At 48.0% G+C, this 21106-nt stretch overlaps 1 protein-coding gene across 1 annotated transcript in view; it reads right to left on the reverse strand.

Moving 5' to 3' along the window:
* AATF (apoptosis antagonizing transcription factor) overlaps nt 1-21106 on the reverse strand; it is a 34980-nt gene that overhangs the window by 6963 nt on the left and 6911 nt on the right. Inside the window, exons 5-11 of the mRNA XM_030288109.4 lie at nt 14852-14966; nt 14383-14587; nt 13519-13677; nt 12687-12770; nt 5559-5626; nt 4359-4439; nt 2401-2472 (exon numbers count right to left, since the gene is read on the reverse strand). Of these exons, the coding sequence (XP_030143969.4) occupies nt 2401-2472; nt 4359-4439; nt 5559-5626; nt 12687-12770; nt 13519-13677; nt 14383-14587; nt 14852-14966 (784 nt within the window). The remainder of the gene's footprint in view (nt 1-2400; nt 2473-4358; nt 4440-5558; nt 5627-12686; nt 12771-13518; nt 13678-14382; nt 14588-14851; nt 14967-21106) is intronic.

Genomic DNA, 21106 nt, shown 5'->3' on the forward strand with positions numbered 1-21106 from the left:
TGCCTTTGGGTTCCTTGTCCCAGGGCAGAGCATTTACCCAGCAGTGACCTTGCACCGATTAGAAAACCCTTGGCCCAAGAGGACAATAAATGTGTTAAAGTCTATAAACACAGACCCCAAGGCAACCATAAAAATCACTTCCCAGTGTGTGTTTTAAAATACTACCAGAGAGGGGTTAAAAAGGAGGAGGGTTGGAGGCCACCAGTGCCCCACACATTACAACATAAAATATGTGAGCAGGAGGTTAAAGAGCCCTGCCCATGCTTGGGGTGCCTGGAAAAGGGGCAGGGGAAGATTAATTGCCTCCAGCAATGTTGCTATCCCAGCCAGCAGCAGGAGTGAGCAGGAAGTGGCAGGGATCTTGACAAAGGCACTTATTTTGACTTGTGTGCTTCTCTTCTCGAATCCAGGCCGTAAAATCTGGAGTGATCCCCTTCTCCTGGCAGTGCCCAGGCTGCTTCCCCTGACAGGGATTTCTGTGTGCACGGCCAAGGAAGGAGCAGAGCCACAGCACCACTCACTCCCTGCACTCTGCACCAGCCCCAAGCCCACCCACATCTGCAGACACCCATTTATCTATTTATTGGCATTTTCCTGGTGTCTTCCTGCCCCTGTGGCCACTGGTAGAACTCAGAGGAAAAGCTCTGCCAGCTGTTTCTACACCCACTTCATACACAGCTCTGGCACTGGGAAACCTCTCCCACCACAGCACAGTGCCCTGTTGATCACAGGTGCTTCAATTTTGGGGTCGTGCATTTTAAGTGCCTGACCAGAATAAAACAAAACTGGCTCAGAGCACAGTCACAGCCCCGTGAAGGGTACAGGTAGATTTTCAATCCAGTAGCTCCTGCCACAAAGGGAAGCTGTTACCACTGCTGCTTCCCCCTCCAGCACACAGGCCTGGCTGCTCTGTTTAATTCACCTGCAGATGTTGAATTGTGCTTGCTTTGTGTGGTGCAGCTGTGTGCTGGACAGAGATCTTGTGGCTCATGCCAGGGGCAGGGGTATTTTGAACAGAGAAGTGAGCTCTGATTTTCAAACAAATGACTGAGAACAGCAGATCTCTTCATCTGAGGAGAGCTGAACCAAAACACACACAAAAGGCCTCATTTTCAGTCTCCCACTGCAGTATTTTGGATGTGTTCAGTGTATGGATACAAACCCAAATGGTGTAAACTGTGGGGGGAGACAAAAACTAACACCCAGCTTCTCACAAGAACTCCCACTCAAATGTGCAAGGGCTGCTGCAAAGAGGAAGCAGGAATCTGCTCCCATCTGGAACACGACAAGAAATTATGGTCCTAAATCACAGCAGAGTGAAATTCAAGCTAAACATCAGGACTGCATAGCTGGAGGAACAGCTTGGAGCCTCCCACATTTCTTTCTGTGCTGAGAGGATCCAAACAATACTGAAAAATCAGAGCAGCTGGGCTTTGCTCTCACTTGAAAAGAAAAAAAAAAAAAGGAGTGAAAAAAACCCAGAGTAAAGCAACTCTGAGAAAGATGCAGTGATGAAACAGCACAGGTGCTATGGACACAAAACTTCTCATCCATAAGTCCCTGCAATCCCCCAAAAGGCAGCAGGTATTTGCTTTCCATTTCACAAACAGACAAATGACATCTCTCCCTCACAGAGCACAAACATGTTCCACAACCCAGGGGAAAGATGTTTCTCAAGCTTTCTCCATCCATTCACTGGAAAAATTATCCCACTTCCTTCCCACAAACAGCTCAGCTTTTGGAGATTGGGGTTTAAAGTGTTTTGCTGAAGAAATACGGGTGGATATGTGGGAGAGCTGTCTGGAAACTATGCTCAAAATTTCACTGGTGTTTTCTTTACTAATTACCACATTAAAACATTACAGTCTTCCAATAAAATTCTTTACTCTTTAAATAGAGATAAACACAAGCAACGTAAAAGCCTTGAGTGAACCTTGAGAGAACTATTCCAGTTATTAACTGAGCTAACAAAATGCACATTAACCAGAATATAGAAGTTGCTATTTCTGTTAGAAGAGAAGCTCTTTTTAAGCTCTGATTCTACCTGAAGACACCAGGTGGCTTAGCTGTGTATTTCCAAACTAATTCCATAAAACGGGGAAATTCCAAAATTTAGGACTTTTGAAATTAGAACTCCTAATTTCAAATCAGGAGTTCTAAAGCAGGAATCAAACCCTAGTGCTAGAGATTTATGACAATTTCTGGTTTGCTATCACAGTAATTACAGAGTGAAAGCTCAGCCAGGCTGCCAGGACAGATGTGACCAAGACACCCAGGCTGTGATGCCAGTGACAAATGGGGAGCTGATAAGAAGGAATGGAGAGGGTGACAGGCTGAAGAACAGGTCAATACCACGCTGTCATGGAGCCATTTGAGAACCATAATTAATCTCTTACTCACCTGGCGTCATCATTCATTGTGCAGAGGTCAATAGGTGCCATGAAGCTCACCAGCTTGCTGTGGACATGGTACCTGGGGAGAGCAGCAGGCAGCACTCAGGAGCTGCTCCCAGGAGGAAATGCTGCTGGGCCTGAGCAGCAGCAGCACTCCCCGAGGAAAAGCAGGGCTCCCCTGGGGGATGAGCCCTAAGGAGGCACCAGCTGGAGCTGGCAATCCCCCTCCCCTCTGAGAACAGCAGTGAGCAGGTGAACAGTGAACTGAGGGACAGCAAATCCTCTCTCATGCCAGCCAGGGACAGCACAGAGCCCCAGACAGACCAACTGCCCCTCCCTGCCAGCCCTCCCATCACCCCTGCTCCAGCATCCCTCTGCTCCCCCTCCTGCCCTGCTCTGTGCTCTGCAGAGCCCTGAGGGACACCAAAATCCACCCTGGAGCCATTTCCAGAGCTGGGAATCCCACCCTGAGTGACCTGCACATGCAGCATGTGAAAACCAGGGCAGAAGGAGACAGGAAAAGCCTGTGCAGAGATGGGATGGGGCACGTTCTCATCACCAAAACGTTGCTGACAGCTGTCCTGCACCTCCAGAGAGGAGACCCCCATCCCATTTGCCACCCTGGGCAGGAGCCTGCAGGGATTTCATGATTTATATGAAAGCAAAGTCATGAAAGCAAATTTAAGCACTGCTGTCCCAATTTTAGAGAAGGAGAGAGGGTCAGGGATCTCCTGGGGTGACACCAACTCCCTCAGAGGAAGCACCAACTATTTAAAAACCCATTTGGGCTCTACTGCCCTATTCTGAAAAATGCAGGAGCTTAACTTCACCTTAATCCCAACCACAGACAGTGAAACTTTCTCCCTTTTATTGTTATTTTCCCCGCAGGGTCAGCACAACTTTTAGTCAGAGGAGCAAAAAGAGGCACTAAGATGTAAGAGGCAGCTGGCTGGGGGGAGAGCTGCTCCCCCAGGACTGCTGAAGGCACAGACTGCACCCAAGGAGAGATTCCCCATTATTCCTGGAGCTTTACGAGGCTGCCTCAGTTGTGTGATGTTGTCAGGAGTTTTGACTGAATCCTGAATATATCCAATTATGTGTGATGCTGACAGAAAAGAATATTGATAGTCAATAATTATAGGCTTTTCAGGCCAACAAAGTAGCTCTTCCCTCTTTCAATAAATTATCTTATGACATCTATCTTAAAAATTGCTATGCCAGGCCAGACCCAGACTGACTCCACTGACTTTCTATCAGATGCCATCTAAACTCAGGATTTATGGTTTACTCACAAAGGATGGTTAATGTGCTGGATTTTTCAGGAAGCAGAGCAGCTTCTCAGCATCCTCCCTCCTCCACCACAAATCACGCTGATCTCAGGGAGACTCAGAGAGCTGCTCTGCAGAGGGGAAACACCTCCTGCTCTCCAGCCCTTCCCACGTGGGAGATTCTCCCACTGAGCTCAACCCAAATGAGTGATGCAGGAGGGAAATGATTCAGACATGAAGGGAGCTGTGATGTCAGTTAGCAGCAAAGAGAGATTTGACACCAAATTCCAGCTGGCACTCGGTGAGAAATAGAGATTTACCTGAGGTATTTCTGCACATCTTCCCTTGGAGGTGCTGCCACATCTCAGTCAGGAAATACAAATTGCACAAGAGGGGTTTGTTGGCTCTCTCTGGAAATCCCAGCCCCACATGGCTCAGGGACATGTGAGCACCTTTCTCTGGTGTTTCCCCAGAGCCTGACTGGGGCAATGCTCCCAGGCTGCACCCACCAAGCTTTTATTCCAGGCTCCAGGAACATCAGCATTCCCCAGTGACTGCCCAGAGCAAGAAATGCCCTCAAAGTCACAAATCAGCCAAGATTCCCCAAAGCCAACTGGGGTAAAACACACCCAGAGCTGCCAGATTTTTTTTTTTTTCTCAAAATCAGGATTAGTGTGTACTTGGAGGTGTCACTCACCGGATTCTCCTTCCTTTGCTGGCTTTTCTGTCCACTTTCTTCTTTATTTTGCTCCGTAACTTCTGGATGGCCAGCCACTGCCTGGGGGATGCAGAACAACAGGAACACAACTTCAGAGCCACTGAACACTCCCAGAAACACTCTCTGATCCCCAGCTGTATTAAAAGCTCCACTTCTCAACCAAAACTTCCTCAAGTCAAAGAAGTTTCCAGCAGGGAAAAACTTCTCTGGTTATAAATATTTTTTTTAACTGAAACGAGCGTCATCTCACCTGATTTATACAATGAAAACTCGACATCAGGGAAAAAATCTAACAAAATCCAATTACTGCAATCTTAATATAATCTTAATTACTGTAATCTATTTTATTGCAAAGTCAGATAAATGTACAATGCAATCACCACTTAAATGTAATTTTGTCTGTATCGTGTTAAATCATAGTGAATAGCTTTCCATAATATTCCAGACGTACACAAAATAAATCTGACACATTGAACTAAAATCTGGGTGGTATTTTACATGGAGAAAAGTTGTTTCACCATCACATCATTTCCTGATGCATTTTCTTCCCCTCCCTATAGACAACTCCCCCAAAATTGTTTCAGGAAGAGCCCAACTCCAGCTTTTTCAGCCTTCCTTGGCTTTTCCACTTTCCTGAATTAGAGCCTGTGGTTATTGCAATGTACACTGCTCATGAAGTGGAATTTGGAAGATTCTTTACTTTCTAACTCTAGAATTAAACAGATAAATAAGAGCTTCACTGCATGGAATTATATTTTACTTTTGCACGCAGGGAGCATTCCCTGATATTGTTTTAATTGTACAGAATCCTTTCTTACAGGAGGGATACACAGGAATTGCTTTAACTGATGTCAGAAGGTTTATTCTTCTAAAATTACATCAAAGCAGAGTTAATAAAGAGTCAAAGCCAAATTTCAGCAGTGGGCAGCCAGTTTTTGTGTCACTTAGTGCTGCAGGAAGACAGAAACACCTGGAGCAAACCTTTCCAATGGGGAAACATCTCCAGAGGATCACACACACAAAAAGCCAGACTGGGTGATCCAGGAGTCTGCTGGAGAGCATGAGCTGCCTGCCTGATGCCATCGTGCCTTTTTCCAGATGAACTCAGCATTCTGCCCTCTGCAAGGAGCTGTGCACAGGGCACAGGGCTGGGAAGGGATGTCCCAGGCACCCACTCACCTGCCCATGGCCACCTGGTCGTTGGGGTCCAGGGACGCGGTTTTGCGCTCGATCAGCTCTCGCAGGAGCTGCAGGAAAGACAAAAAGCCCACCTGAAATAAGCACAGTTGGTGTGCAGCCAGCTGCCACGGCTCTGACAGGGACAGGAGTGCAGGGAAAGTCAGCCCCACAGGGCAGGGGAACTGAAACAAGTCCCAAGCAGAAGCTGGGCAGCGATGCTCGACTGGAGAACAGCACAGCAAAATCCTTTTTACAGCTACAGCAGGAATGCTCAGGCAGCCTTTTCTATTTCTTTCTGTGTCCTGAGGGCTGGGGTTTGTCCTCTTTGCTTCCTGCAGCCAAAGGATGTTGTGAACAGCCTTTTTGGATCCTTGAGTGGTGCTGTGTGTTTATTACCACTCACTGCAAACCCTGCCTGCTGTGCCATGGGTATTGGCCAAGATATCAACACAAGGAGCAGAAATAAACCCTCCAAAACTGAGGGGAACAAACTGCTTCCTGGACACCTACAATTCAGTAGCCAGTGAAGTTACAGCTCAGAAACAGAACCAGAATCCAGGCAAGTCCAGGCAAGGAAGGATGCAGGATGCTTTTCCTCCACCCTGCACTTTCCTTCAAGGCATACACCAGAAAAAAAGAGTGATTCAAACATAATTAAAAGCCTGCCACTACCTTTTTTTTTCTTTTTTTTTTTCTTTTTTTTTTACTACTTTCTTATTTTTGGAGATTATTACTGCAGCAATTACATTTAAAAATTCCATGAGCCAGGCCAGTGGTTTATTATCACTAGAAAACAGCAAGCTACTTCTCTGCCCTGTTTATCTGATTGATTCCCAACATCTTTCTGGCACACAATCTATCAGTTTATCTCTGCCACTTCATCACAGTCACTTCTGGCAGCTAAATACAAGATCCAAATCCAGTGTTACACAGACACACGACACAGTAAACCTGTGTAGCACTGCCACTCTGCAAACAGCTGCCCTTAAGGCTAAGCAGAAATGGGATCTTGCTTCCCAGTCAATATTCTGTCAAAAGCAAGGTGGGAGGGAGGCTTGGAGCAGCAGCCACAAGTGGTGCAGAGAGGTGAGAGTGGTTTCCTCCTGCTCCAGCAGGCAGGGGTGTGTGCTGTCTCCCCTGATCTTGTCCCTGGCACGAGGCACAGGGCAGATGTCACACACAGCCACCCTGCGCTCCTGGAACCAGCAGCAGGACATTTCCTGCAGGGCTTGGCTCCTCCTGCTGGCCCAGAAATCCAGACTGCAACACCCAGGGGTGCCCCAGGATCTTCCAGCTGTGCCCACACTGCTGAGACAACGAGGGGCAGGGCTGGATGGGATATTGGGCAGGAATTCCCGGCTGGGAGGGTGGGGATGCCCTGGCACGGGGTGCCAGAGCAGCTGTGGCTGCCCCTGGGTCCCTGAAGTGCCCAAGGACAGGGCTGGGAGCAGCCTGGGACAGTGGAAGGTGTCCCTGACTGTGATGGGGTGGAACAAGTTGAGCTTTAAGGTTCCTTCCAACCCAAACCATTCCACGATTCCAAGATGTATTTTTGGGGCTGGTTCCTAGCCCTTAAGCAGTTCTGTGGACCTTGGGGCTGACAAGGCCTTGCAGTGCTCCAAATGTTCTCCCAGTGCAGTGTCAGCTGGGGGACTGGGGCACTGCCTGGGAGAGCAGAGCAAGGCAAAGATGAGGGAGAAGTGAAAAAAAAAAAAAAAAAAAAAAAGCAGGAGCAAGAGGGAAATTAGGAAATGGAAATAAAAGCTGTGAAGCATCTTGTTACATCTAAATAGCAAAAGTCTCCGAGCTGAGGTTATAAATCATGCTAACAATGGTTACTAAAATAAAAGTGGATGTAGCCAGAGGCTACCACTGAAAAAGTCAGCCCAGGCCTGCCTGGCTGCCTTTGGTCTTTAAGGATTTGATTAGTTTTCTGCTTTCTGGTTCAGAGTCTTGCATCCAGCCCGTGCTCCAGAGCCAGCCAGGGCCTGGGATACAGAGTGAATGATAAATTCATTTACTGAATAAAGCAACACTGTTTTCCCAGCACAAGACTTAAACCACTTCCCAAACAGTAATATTTCATTAAGCCTGGCGATTCTGCTTAAAATTTATTAGTCAAAACAGAAAACTCTCATCAGACCCCATATATTCCATTAGGAGTGATATATGGTGTCTCCCAATGCCTAATTATTAACTAGGAAGCGTGAGTAAATCACCATCAGCGTTAAGCCCTGATGTGTGAAGACAGAGTTAGGCAATTCCAGCATCAAAAGGCTTTGATTTGAAACAGATCCTGCTTTGCTTTCCCTCCTTCACCTCTTCCCTTGGCTTGCAGAGCCCCAGCCCGGTGTCCCAGGGCAGCACAGGGCACCGAGGGAGGCACAGCCCATCCCAGAGCTCAGCTCCAGGGCTCTGCTCCTGCCCACAGTGGGGCAGGACAAAGCACGGGGCAGAGGGCAGCTGTCCCTGCCAGCTGAATGCCCCTTGGCACGGAGTGCTGCAGAACCCCAAAGCTGTCCTGACACTGTGGATGTTCCCTGCTCAGTCAGAGAGAAAAAGAGAAAGATTTCTGCAGGGATAAGTCTGGGAAAAAGTCCTGGAAGAATGTAAACAATCTATTATTTTGTTTATAGATATGTTCTACCACACTGACCTAAGCCCAGTGCACCAATCAAGTGAAATACTTTTACTTTAAGACCAATGGAATGAATGTTCACAATGTTCTCTATAAAAGAGAGAGGTGCTTTTAAATAAAGATCATTTTTACCTGCTAAAGATGGAGTCTCATCATTCCTGTTCCTGCCTCAACAGTGACACTGCCACCAGAACCAAGACCCCTGAAGCACAGAGGGGTTCCCACAGAATTCCCTCAGGGAGCTCCCTCTGTGCCACTCAGAGGTGCACCCCAAGTCCACTGGGCACAAGCAGAGGGACAGGAAAATGCCACCAGGGAGTTGTTCCAGGGTAACACAGACTCATTTCTCATTTGAGAGGTCAATTTTCATTTTAGAGGTTAGGTCTCATTTTCATGCACTATCTATCAGTGTTTCTAATCCTACACTCGCTGACCTTTCTGATTTGCAGACCCCTATGAATTTCCAGTTCAGACAAAGAGCTAAGGAGAGCTGAAATCAGTCTCGTGACACAAAGCTCGCTCTTCTTAGACCTTACAGAGCAAACCAAATTTAAAAATAAGCACAGCTACAGATCCCCTGTCAAGCTCCCACTCAGTAGCCATGTAACAACACTTGGATTCCTACCAACACCAGAAAATATTTAAGTTTGCAGCTCAAACATTATTTTAAATCCCCCTTGAAATGCTTTTTTAAAACTTAATTTTTATATTTAATAAAATGCCAGTGGAAATCACTGGTCAGTTTCTTTTTAAAGCCCATTTTATTCAAATTCAGGTTTGTGTAAGATGCACAGATTTGCCTATTTTCGAAGAACCCATTAAGAGAAGCTCCAAATCAAGCTTTAAAATGTGTTATTAACCATCTACCCAGCCATTTGAAAGATACATGCCTGTGATAAGAGTATTGTATTGCCATTAACCTGTGGGATGGTTCGAGACATCTCTTATTCACACAAAACTCTAAATGCATCTAATTAAAGCCACAAGATCAGCTGTCCATATTAATCACTCACCGGTTTAATTAAGGTAAACCAGCTTGTCACAAAGCCAGGCTTCTCTATTCTTCACCATTATTGACTTTTAATAGTTCTCTGGATTAGAAATTCCTTGTTTGGGGCATGACCAAATTCCTGGGAGAGGACACCACACTGTGGGCAGGAAACTGCTGGGGACACGAGGGGAAATCTCCCCATCAGCCAGGTTTTCCAAAGGCACACAGGGGGGTTTAAGGACACTGACCTGGGGGTAAATCCCAGCTGTGGGGGAATGAGAACCCTCCTGGAAGGTTTTGGGTGATTCTTGGGTGTTCCCCCAGGACTGGTGGCCGTGGGCTTGTCACAAAATGCCCAAACCAGGGGAGGAGGGAGCAGGAGAGCAGAGGAAAAAAGGGATTATGGATATTCCCAATTCTCCTTAGGCATACCTGCTGCCAGAAGTGATGAACATTTGTTCTGGGAAGAGCTGCTACCAGTGGAACACTTAGCATATGAACACTAACCTAATTCCTGTTGGAAATAAACCAATTTCCACTCTCTCCTTTACCAGAGGAGTATTTCAACCTAACAATAAAATCTCCACTGTAGCATGTCAGAGCAGCAGCTCCCTGGTAGCAGGCTGGAATTTTAAGTCTTAATGCTGCAATATCAGCTGTAATGAATTCTACGTAAATATGACTTCTAAAAATAAAAATCCTTTTTCTTCCCTAAAAACCATGTATGAAGGAGAATTTAAAGGAAAAGGAAACGGGCTCCAGCCTCTCACTGCTGCCAGTAATGAGGAGCCTCCTGAAACACTTTAACTATTCCTACCCAAATAAAAATATTTCACTGTATTACTCAGCTCAGCTTTCCATCACCATCCAATATGGGTCATCACAATAAAAATTGTAACTGCTTATAAAACAAGTGAAGAATAGGAGAAAAGGCAAAGTGGGATGAACAGGCAGAAGAGAGTTAAATCCTGAATCATCACAAAATTCCACCAGACCCACCTGCTGAATTCCACTTAATATTAAGACCTGGACAAGAAAATTATTTTTCCAGAAGAAAAACAGATTAATTAAAGAGCTTTTTATTATAATGTATAATAAAACAGTGTAACTACCTATTCTGTTATCATTAACTTGTGCACATTCATCAAATCTGGTTCATTTTTACTTGCCTAATTTCACAGTGACACATAGAGGAAGCTGCTTTCCAGTGCTGTTCTTTACCTGAATGTTTACCTTTTAAGCAGCAATCAGAATAAATTCACAACTCTAAAATGTTATTTAGAGGAGTGCAAACGATCCCCAGGAAAGGCTGGATGTAGATTTAAAGAGGAAGGAAGCGGCAGGTGCTGAAATGCAGGCTGCAATCAGCGTTATGCACGGGGGTCAGAGGTTGTGAGCACCCCCAGCTCGCTGCTGCTGGCTCCTGGAGGAGCAGCTCCCTTCCCAGGTTTTATTTCCGTGCCCACATGCAATCCCACACACACAAAGCTCTGCTCAGCTATGACCCAGGGAAAGCAGAGCCATTCAGGGCCTTGTCAGCTCCATTGTGCTGCGCCCTCCCTGCTCTCAATGCAATGTTCAGCTCCAGCTCAGCGCCCTGACAAATAAAGGAAAGCACTTTATGAATCCAATTTAATTGGGAGGTGACAGAAAACACAGAGCCATTTTCCTCAGCCTCATCCCTGAACTGGCTCCAATCTCTGGCAAACCCCACCGAGCACAGGACACAAACTGGGGTGACTCCACAAACGCTGGAGCTGCACGAATCCCCTCCGCCAGGCAGCACCCTGGGCATGGAGGAGAGGGGAAGGGTGGATGGAAAGGGAGAGGAGGAGGGAGAGGGATCAAAAAAAGCCCAGCAAGAGAGGAAAATGGATGTGCAGCTGCCTGGCTGCTCAGCAGATGTCTGTGCGTGATGTACGAGGCCGGCAGAGGCTGTCGGAGCTGCTGCCAAGGACTGGCGAGTGATTAAAGCCTGCACCAGCCTCAGCTCTGCATTTCCAGGCCGTGGGGTGCCCACAGTGGCACCCATGCCCGGCTGTGCTGCCAGATGTTGTGGCTGGTGCTGCTCCTGCAGCTGGAGCAGCAGGGAAGGCAATCTGCAGCGCTGCCCTCCGGAGGGGCCGCGCCGAGCCCTGTCACCCTGTCACCCATCCTTCACCTCTGCCCGGGCCTCAAACTGCTCCAATTTGCTGCCACTTCCCTCTTGGGAAATGGCCAAGATACAGCTGTGCCTGGCAGACCCATTTGTTTTACTCAGGTGATTCTCTTCCCTCAATGACCTCTATTAGTTTAAGTTTTAATTTAGATTAACCCCAGCACCCCAATTAACCAGTGAGGGGAGAAGCTAAGCTGGGCCTGCTCATATTTCTGAAATCACAATTTAGCACAGTTACAGTTATTAGAGGGAAAGGTGGGGACACTCATCCATTGCTGTTTTCTTTTAAAGAGTTTAACATTTCATGGCCAAGAAACACCTTCTCTGCACACGTCCTTGGGCTGTCAACCTCAGCTGTTTCTCCACTCCATGATTTTGTAACACCAACTTCACTTCTGTGTTCTTAGGGTCCAATTTGCCCCAAAGCTGAGCTTCTGGACCCTAAACTCCACCTCAGCAGTATCTCAACAGATTTATCTTTATTAAGCTTTATCTTCAATCCCTGCTGCCGACAGGTCCTCTCCCATCACCACTGGAAGCCTGGCACCCTCACATGGCACCAGCTCTCTCCTGTTCCCCTAGCACTTTCCTGGCCACTCTAATGACTATTCAGATTGAAAAATCTGTCCTTCCAGTGATATGATATTTGTTTAGTCCTGAAGTTCAGGCTCTGTGTGGATTATCAAAGCAGGCAGAGGTTTCCACACACTGGGAAGGGCTTACCGTGACATATTCCTGAGCATGTGACAATTCCAATTTTCATAAAGCTGGCACTGTCTTCATTAAATGAACTACAAACACAGTGTTTTCCTGCACTCGGTGCAGATTCCTTCCTTCTAAGAATTTTGCAAATAAAAGGAATAACTGGCCTGGATCCAAGCTGGCCCAATTCCAAGAGAAGTGCTGGAGCAGCCCAGGAGCTCTCCCATCCAGCAAGTGAATGAGATGATTTAGGCTGAGACAAGAGCACATTTCAGTGCTCCTGAGGCTCTCCTGGCATTGTTTTTCCTAAGGGGGCTCTGTCCACAGAGACAGAGAGGATTCAGAGCCTTTTTTCCTGTGCTGTTCCCCAGGCAGAGCAACAGGCCCAGCTCCTGCAGCTCTGACACGCTCAAGCACCAGCAGCAAGTTCACATCCACAGGGCAACTTCAAACTCACACAGCCCTAGAGCAAAAACTGAGAGCAGAGTGCCCTGAGGGACTTGCAGAGATTTTGGGAGTTAAAACAGGAAACTGAGTTTTTTAAAGAGAAATACGGAGCACAGAACCAAGTGCATTTTCTCTGTAAGTATTAAAACCCAACTGGAGTCGTAATTGCAACACACATTTACCATCCCCTACCTGGTGGTAAAAGTCATCATCATCAAATATCTCCTCATCGATGTCCTTCAGGTGCCTGTTGGAGTCTGAGGGGGGCAGGACTTCCTGCAAGCATCAAGGAAATACTGAGAGCTCATATGTGCACATTTCTGCCCCTAACTCCAGAGACATCCAGCAGCAGCTTGTAAACACACTTGATGATGTGAAGGAATGGAGAAAAGCTCCCAACATAACCAGCTTTTAAGGACCAGGAATACATTTAAAGGCAAGGCAGAAACGCTGCCAATGCCAAAATAGATTTATGATGCCTTTACTGGGAAATAAATAGGACTGTGAAAAGTCTTTCTGGCTAAATACTACAGATATTTTTTTATGTAATGGCAAAAATACATCTTGCAAGTCCAGTAATTCTACCTGATCTCTCAGAATTGAGTATTTATTCATTCTTAAATACTAAATTAATAAAGGGCTTACTACTAACATATTCTGGAGGTTATATGCAGTATGATTTTTAAAGGGACTTTCTGGGTTAAAGACTCTAAACTGCAGAGTGAAAACCAAGTTTTGCTGCCACTACCTCAAAAATCAGATTTAGTGAGCAGCACAGGAGGGGCACAATCCCAGCTCAAGGAAAACCTCGTTTTCCCCTGTCAGGAGCTGGGATAGGAGATAAAGCAAACATCACAAAACTTGGGATTTCAATGTTTTTCCTTAGCCATTACACCGCAGGAATCAAGAATCAGACACCTCCTCCTACACCCACCTCCCAAACAAGCACACCAGCTGCCGAAGGCTGGGCTGAGGGCTCAGCAGAGTTCCCAGGATGAGTCAGAGAAATAAAACCCCTCCTTACCGAGCTGTCGGGCTGAGGGGCCGGGGCAGGCTGCTGCTCCTGCTTGCCCAGCACGGTGTAGAGGGAGCGGCGGGTCTGGGTGCGCCGCAGCAATCGCTCCCTGTCCAGCAGGACGTGATCGATCTGCGCCAGCACCGAGCGCTCCAAGGCTCCGAAGCCCTGCAGGGCACCAAGCAGTGTCAGATCACACACACAGCCTCTCCTCAGGCACCACCGGGCCCTCTCTATCTCCCCATGTCACTGCATAAGCAGCTCCAGCAGCAGGAGGGGATCTGCAGCTCGTTGCAGGGATTTCTGTGAGGATTTTTTATTTGTTTCTCCCTCGCTCTCTCTTCCCAACCTGAGGCAAGTTGATGCCTGGCTTAATAAAATGCCTTTGCTGTTCTGGTTCAGATTAACTTCTCCTTGATTAATACCGACTCAGAGATGTGAGGAGACCCCGGATCTCTGGGTGAAATGATTACCCATTGTATTAAAGCCTACACTTCATGGAGGGGGAGAGCCTCAGAGGGCCCTGCTTCTGGGAGGAACCACAAACAGCTCCTGCAGCAGCAGAGTGACATTTTCCCCGAGATTATTTGCTGCTGGAGATTGGCTGTGATGGGATGTCTGGCTGACAGAACTCAGAAACTACCAAGAGATACCTGACACTGTCCCAGGTTGCTCCCAGCCCCGTCCAAGCTGGCCTTGGACACTGCCAGGGATGGGGCAGGCACAGCTGCTCTGAGCACCCTGTGTCAGGGCACTCATAGAGAAGAATTTATTCCATCTACCCCACCCAAATTTCCCCTTTTTCAGTATGGACTTGCTCCCCAGATCCCTGCTCCATGAGAGCCATGCCAGCACACACAAACCAGGCCTTGCCTTCCCCATCTTGCCAGTTGCCAGCTTGGTCTTGTCGTGCCACTTCTGCAGGGTGCTGTTCCTGTAGGTCCTGAAGTCCTTGTAGCGCTTGGCTATGAACTCAGGGTACTCCTCAAACTTCAGCTTCCGTTTGGGGAGGCTCCTCCTCTTCTCCTGAGCCTTCTCCACTGGCTCCTCATCGCTGCTGCTCAGGATTTCATCCTCACTGGAACAAAAGCACTCAGGATAAACACCCTGTCCCTCCCTAAGGCAAAGTGGGAGTCCTTGCTGGCCCCTCCACACTGATATTTTTGTTAAAAGCCCCATGATTTAGTCCCTGCTCCATTATCAGAAATATTCCAAACCACACTTCCCAGAAGGAATTCAAGTAACAGAGTGTCTGTCACGCAGACACAGCAGCAGAGTGAGGGTGGTCAGGAAGGCTGGACACCAAAGGGTTCAGGAAGTTCTCATCTCCTTTTGCATTTACCTCTCAGTTTTTGCTTGCTTTCCATCCACCAGATGCCTCGTGCCTGGGTACTGATAAAGCAGCTCGTCCTGAAGCTCCACCAGCACTTTCAGCAAGGCCTCCAGGGTTTTACAACCTGCAGAGCAAGAGACACAAGTGATGACATCTGATCTATGGGGGAAACTTTAAACCATGACCTGGCTGGTTTAATGAGGGGACTCCGATCAGAAAAGCAGAACTGCAGACCCAGGAAGAGAGAAAGGGAAGAAAAGATGGGGTGGAGGGGTGTAAATTGATCAATACACGGTGTGAATGTGATTTTTACTGGCATGAGCAGCTGCACCCCAGGGTGTTCACACACAGATCCTGAAGGGAGATGTGATGCTGTGCAAAGGCTTTTGCAGCTGGAGTTTTCCTGTATCCATGCAGTGCCTGTTCCAATGGCTGTGGGTTCTGCAAGGACACACAGCTCCAGCTGACTGTGGGACAGGTTAACTGCACACTGCCACAGCATCTGCTCTTCAAAAGCAGTTCTTCTGTGGCAACCAACAAGCCTCCCTGCAGAATTCTCAGACAGAAAACAAGTGTCTGCCCAGGCCCACACAAACTGTCCCCCTGCACATCCATCACAGGGCCAGCTCTCCCCGGTGAAACACTTGGCACAGCCCCACCCCAAACCCAAACTGACCTTACTCTGGCTGGCAGAGCACGTGGGTTTGTGTGGAGAGCAGGAGCTGGGACCTTCCCCAGAGCTTCCCCTGGTGCCTCCTCTGCCATGGAGCCAGTGGGGCTGCTCTGGTAACTCCCCAGCCCCCCTTTGTGCATGGCACAAAAAGATCAGGCAGAACTTTCCCCCGCTCCATTTTTTTTTTGTTTATTTCTGCTCTTCAGTGGGGGACACAGAGATCATGGGTAGAGTGAACAGCAAATCTTCCTCAGGCAGACAGAGGCAGAAATCAGCCCAGACACTCAGAGGTCTCAATCTCCTGTGTGTTCCCACTGTGATATTGCTCAGTTGTCACCACCTTCAGATAAATTATGGCCTGACCTCAGTAGCAGCAGTGTCAAGGAGAAGATGCTTTAAGATTTCTGTTGCAGATCAGCTGTTGGACTCGCCCTCCCTGAGCCCATGGTTCATTATAGATACACTCTGACAACTCCTCTATATAAACCTATTAACGGATTAGGTTTGCTGCACTTGTAAATCAGACGTGTGTGAGCATCAAAACAATTCCACCAGACAAACAGACAAAAGCCCTTAAAAATGCATTTGTTGTAGGTGTCTGCAGCTGAAGCATCACTTGCAGGAGCCAAGTGCCCCCACCCTAGCCTGAGTGCACAGCTTACACCAGAAAAATCCTTCCCACTGCCTGCAACACAGGCAAATGTCCCCAGAGCTTCCCAAACTGTTTATTTTCTCCCTGCCGCCTCTCCTCCAGCAGCAGTGCTAATGCACCCCAGGCAGCTTTGATCCTGGCAATTACAACTGGAGTAGCACTCCAGCCCTTCTGGGGTATAGCAGGGCCGTGGTGAGCAGGCAAGGAAATAAAGACAGGCTCAAGCTGCTCCAGGCTATGAGATCCAGACCCCAGCAGAAGTGGGGATGGGGAGCAATTTTATTTGGAGTGAAGGGGCTGGAGAGGGCAGGGAAGACAATGACCGTGTGGCTAACCGGGTGGGAGGGCTAATTATTCCAGGCAGTGGCTTCATCAGGAGCCTCTTACAGCTGGGTAATTTCCCTGTTCTCAGTTCTCATGCATTTAATGGCATTATTGGATGGCATTCTCACTTCTACCGTTGGCTGCTTAAGTGTGCTGTAAACTCAACTTCAGAAGCCAAGTGTCACCCTGCTCTGCTCTCCTCCCGTCCAGCCCTGCCCTATCCATCTCACATTTCATTGCTGAAGGGGCTGCTTTCCCCCCAGCCTCCTCCTCATCTCCTCTTCCCTCTGAAGCCCCTTTACATCACCTGCTTTGGGGCAGAGTCTGGCCCCATTTGTGAATGAAGGCAGCACAAACCCAAACTGCTCCATGGATGCAAACTGGGTCACTTTGAGAGGAGGCTGGACACTGACTGACCCTCCCACCCACCCCCAGCAGGATTTTCGTAATGCTGCTCCTTGTCTGAAACCAGCACACAACAAACCTGGCTGCAATATAACCTCCAGCTCAGATGGGACTCGGAGTGCCTGAGGTGAGACACTGCCTTGGAAGAGTCACTTTCCAGAGTCCACAGGAGCCCCTTCATTTTGTGTCCAGGAGGGAAAAAGTTGTTCCAGACCCACCCAGGATGCTGGGAGCCAGCACCAGGAAATCAGTGTGCCTCAATACTCCTCTTCTGTCCTGCTTTCATCCAGGCTGGAAGCAGCCCTGGAGTATTTAGCTCCATTCAGGGATAGCACTGCCACGGATCCCAGTGCCAGGAGACCCACCAGAGATGGGTCCTGCTGCTCTCAAACCACCCAAAAGCAATTCTGTCAGTGCCAGGGGGTGTGGACAGACTGGAGTGGGGCTGTGGCTGCAGGGACTGACCCCAGAGCTGCCCTGGAATCCATGCAGTGCCCACGGGGATGGGCTGCCAGGGGGCTGCTGTGCTCATCCACACTCCAAGGCAGCATTCCCACAGCTTCCCACACAGCTGCTGCACGCAGGGACACTGAATCCATGGGAAAACCCTTCCCAGGATGGACCAGCAGGAACCACCACCTACCCAGCACACAGCTCCACTGCACAGCCCTGCCAGCACTGGAAATTGAGGAGATTTCCCCCTCAATTCAACCTGGGGCTCTGGCATCACAGGAATACCAGAGGCATGCAGTGCTTTCCATTCTCCCTGCCCCTGCACAGGGGAAGCACTCACACAGGGCAGCAGCAGCAATGCTGGAGTGAGGGGATGCAGAGCAAAAGCTGAGCTGGGAGCACTCCCCTGCCCCCATGGACACCCCCATGGACACCCCCATGTCCCCACCAGGCAAACCACAAGAGGAGAGGAGCCCACCCTCTGCTCTGCTCTGCTCTGAAAGGCTGCACACAAGGAGCAGGATCTCCACCCAGTGCACAGGTTTAGCACTGGGATGAAGAGGGGGAATCCTCCCTCCCTTCAAGGGCTGTGGGACAGGAGTTAAACTCCAGGTCAAAATGGCCCTCGACGGGCTGGCCTCGGAACAATGCTCCCCATTCACAGCCAGCAGCCAGCCACTTGCACTCCTCATCCCCAGCAATTAATCCCCCACCAAACACGTTTGATTAAATCTTTTCAAGCAAATCCTTTGCTTTGCTTTTGTTAGTTCACTTCTTGTCAACATCTATTAAAATATGCCTTTAATTCTCCCACAATCTTAAAAAACACCGATTCCACTGTCTTCAACTTTAATCAACTGTATGGCCGGCATTTTTCATTTCATAATAATGTGCTGTTTGGAATTCAAGAGGCAGGCTCAACATCAATCATTCGGCAAGAATTTTTCCACTGCAATAAATATGCAAATGAGGAAAGCCAGTCAGTCGTATTTCAGGCCCGACTTGCTAGTGTTTTAAAAAAGACACAAATTTATTAATTGCCGTTGGCCAGCGGAATCCTATTACTTTGGGCATTGATTACAAAGCTGTGTGAGTGATTATTGTGCAACTCGCAGGCTATCCAGGCATGAGGAAAAATTATTAAAGCAAGGCAGAGATTATCAACTCGGAATAACAATAAGCCTTAACATTTTAGGCCTCTAACTTCTTCAACAAAGAATTACGCCGCAGCTCCAGTGTATCATAATTCTGAAGCCTGTCAGTATTACTTTTGGAGCTTGCTCTCTATTCCCAGCAGCAGGACGACGTTCCCAGCCAGGAAAAGGAGGGGGAATTCCTCCAGGTGTCACATCTCAGACATGGGGCTGTGGACAGGAGCCTGGATGGAATTCCCAGTGTGGAAGGAACCTCTGCAGGAACAACGTGGGGCAGGCAGGACGCCAGCAGCTCCAGCCTGAGCATCCCAGGGTCCCAAAGCCACATGGCACAGAAATAAAGAAATAATTCTGTTGGATAGGCCTCAGACAGGAGCTCCAAGAGCCAGCCCAGACTCAGTGTTAGGCTAAAGGTGATGTTTCACAGGTGGTGTGGTTACACTCCCATTTCTCACAGACTTCAGCACAAAGCACTGGGAAATCTGTCCAAATTTAGGTAATTATGGGAGCAACACTCCTTTCATGTTTCCCAAAACAAGGAGTTTGGGAAATTTTGCCAAATGATAGGAGGAAAAGGACCAACTTTGCTGCTGACAGCAAAGGTCTGCTCCACACCCAAGCACAGTTTGCTGGTTCTACTGGAATGCAAATTATTCAAAAGCCTTTGCAGAGGGGAAAATTGTATTCCCTGGGCACAAGGAGCCAGGGCTGCACCTCCCTTCCACAGCAGTGCTTCAGCTGACTCCCAGAGAGCTCCAGAACAGTCTCAATTTAGCCCTTTCACTCCAATATTACTGCATCTGACAGGGAGGACAACAGGATCAGACACAGATGAGTTTGCTAAAAGTAAAGAAAATAACTGGATTCAACAACAGAATAAAGGCTGGGTATTCCAGGGTTTATTAGAAGGGGACTGGGGGAGGGGGAGAGCTGAGGAGGAGAGAAAGAGAAACACTTCCTTGAAGTTCATGCTCTGCTGATTCACCTCAACCATCATCTTTTGATATCAGCCCAAACCAGGGAGGGGATGGGGCTGGCAAAAATGAGATTTATAAAAACTGATGCTTTCCATTACTGGAAATGCAAAGAAGCTGACAGCACACATTCCTGCCTCTGCCAGCCTGGAGGCCCCAAGTACATGGGCAAGGAGGAGAAAGGAAGAGGAAATGTGAGATTTCATTGTTATATCTGGGTATTAAGGCCAGAAGAGAACATCAGCCCATCCAGACTGACCTCCCCACATAATACCAGGCCATTAACTATATTTATCACGACAAGCCCCGAGTTTCCATCTCAAGGTACCAAATTAATCCGACTTGGCTGACATTTGCACACACTTGTCTGGACACTTTTAAAGCCTTTGTTTCCCTGCATCTTGTTTGTGCAGTACACAGACTAACATGCACAAATATTTAGCTAAATTCAGTTTAATTAGCTATTAATCTTGAGAAACTCAGGTGTAGGCAAAGCTGTCTGAGTGTGGTGTAATCCCACGGGCTGGGTTCAGCTGGATCAGGTCACCAACCAGGGACTGTCCCAGCATTTCCTGCACTAAAATTTTAGGCAGATTTCAAATAAAACTCAGACATCACCAATGAACAACACACATAGCTGTGGATATCACCTGTAAAATCATTTTGCCACACCCATTCATGAGAAGGAGACAACAATTCTGCTCAAAAATACTGAATACCACAAGCCAAAGGCCTTGGCACTCTGAGAGGGAGGGCAAGAGATTTTTCTCCGAAAACAGCCCAAACCTGGATGTTAAATAAATGTCCTGCATTTCTCCACTACCTCCCACACAGAATTCCTGAACAAAGCACAGACAGTAATGACAAACCACAAAATACCTTCCTGGTACTGCTCACAGCCTGAATTCTGCATGTGCCCAAAACATCCTGGGCTCCATGACCCAGCTGAACCCTCACACAGCAACTACAGAGCTCCAGACCTCAGCCCTGCTCCAGTCTGCAGCCTCTCCCTCCCACTCACTGGCACAGACAGCACCCCCAGAACGGCCCAGGAGCTCTTCATCCTCACTGAGCTCTTCATCCTCATCCTCACCAAAAGCTCTCTGTGCCATATTCCACCAAATGTAGAAAAAAAGGATCCGATTCCTTCATTTCTTTCTGCTGAGAGAAAAGAGTCTTCTAATGATATCAACAGTCCCAAAAGGAGTTGAACAGATTCCCCATGAGATCAGAGAGGAGAGGTGAAATTTGGGGACGCCTGCATCCACACCCATTTCAATCACAACCAACCCTCCAGGAACTGACAGGGCTGGTGCTTTTTGTATTCATAAAGTGTCCAGACGAACACAATTCAATTAAAATGAACTACCAGTTTTAAGTGGGCTAGATCTGATCACAAGAATTTACACTCAGGCTTGAAACCCAGTTCTGCTGTCACACATTTGTGCAGGCTCCCAGTAAAATCTTCAAAGCAAGAATATATTTAAGTCCACGATCCTGCCTAGCACCAATTAATCCTGTAACTGCTCCGTGCCTCTGGAAACTGTGTAATCTGCCTGTGCCTCAGTTCCCCCCTCCCTGTGACACTCCCTGCTCTGTATGAATGCATTAACATCTCCAGATGGAGGT

Source organism: Taeniopygia guttata, chromosome 19 (assembly GCF_048771995.1).
Source record: "Taeniopygia guttata chromosome 19, bTaeGut7.mat, whole genome shotgun sequence".
Classification (NCBI taxonomy): Eukaryota; Metazoa; Chordata; class Aves; order Passeriformes; family Estrildidae; genus Taeniopygia; species Taeniopygia guttata.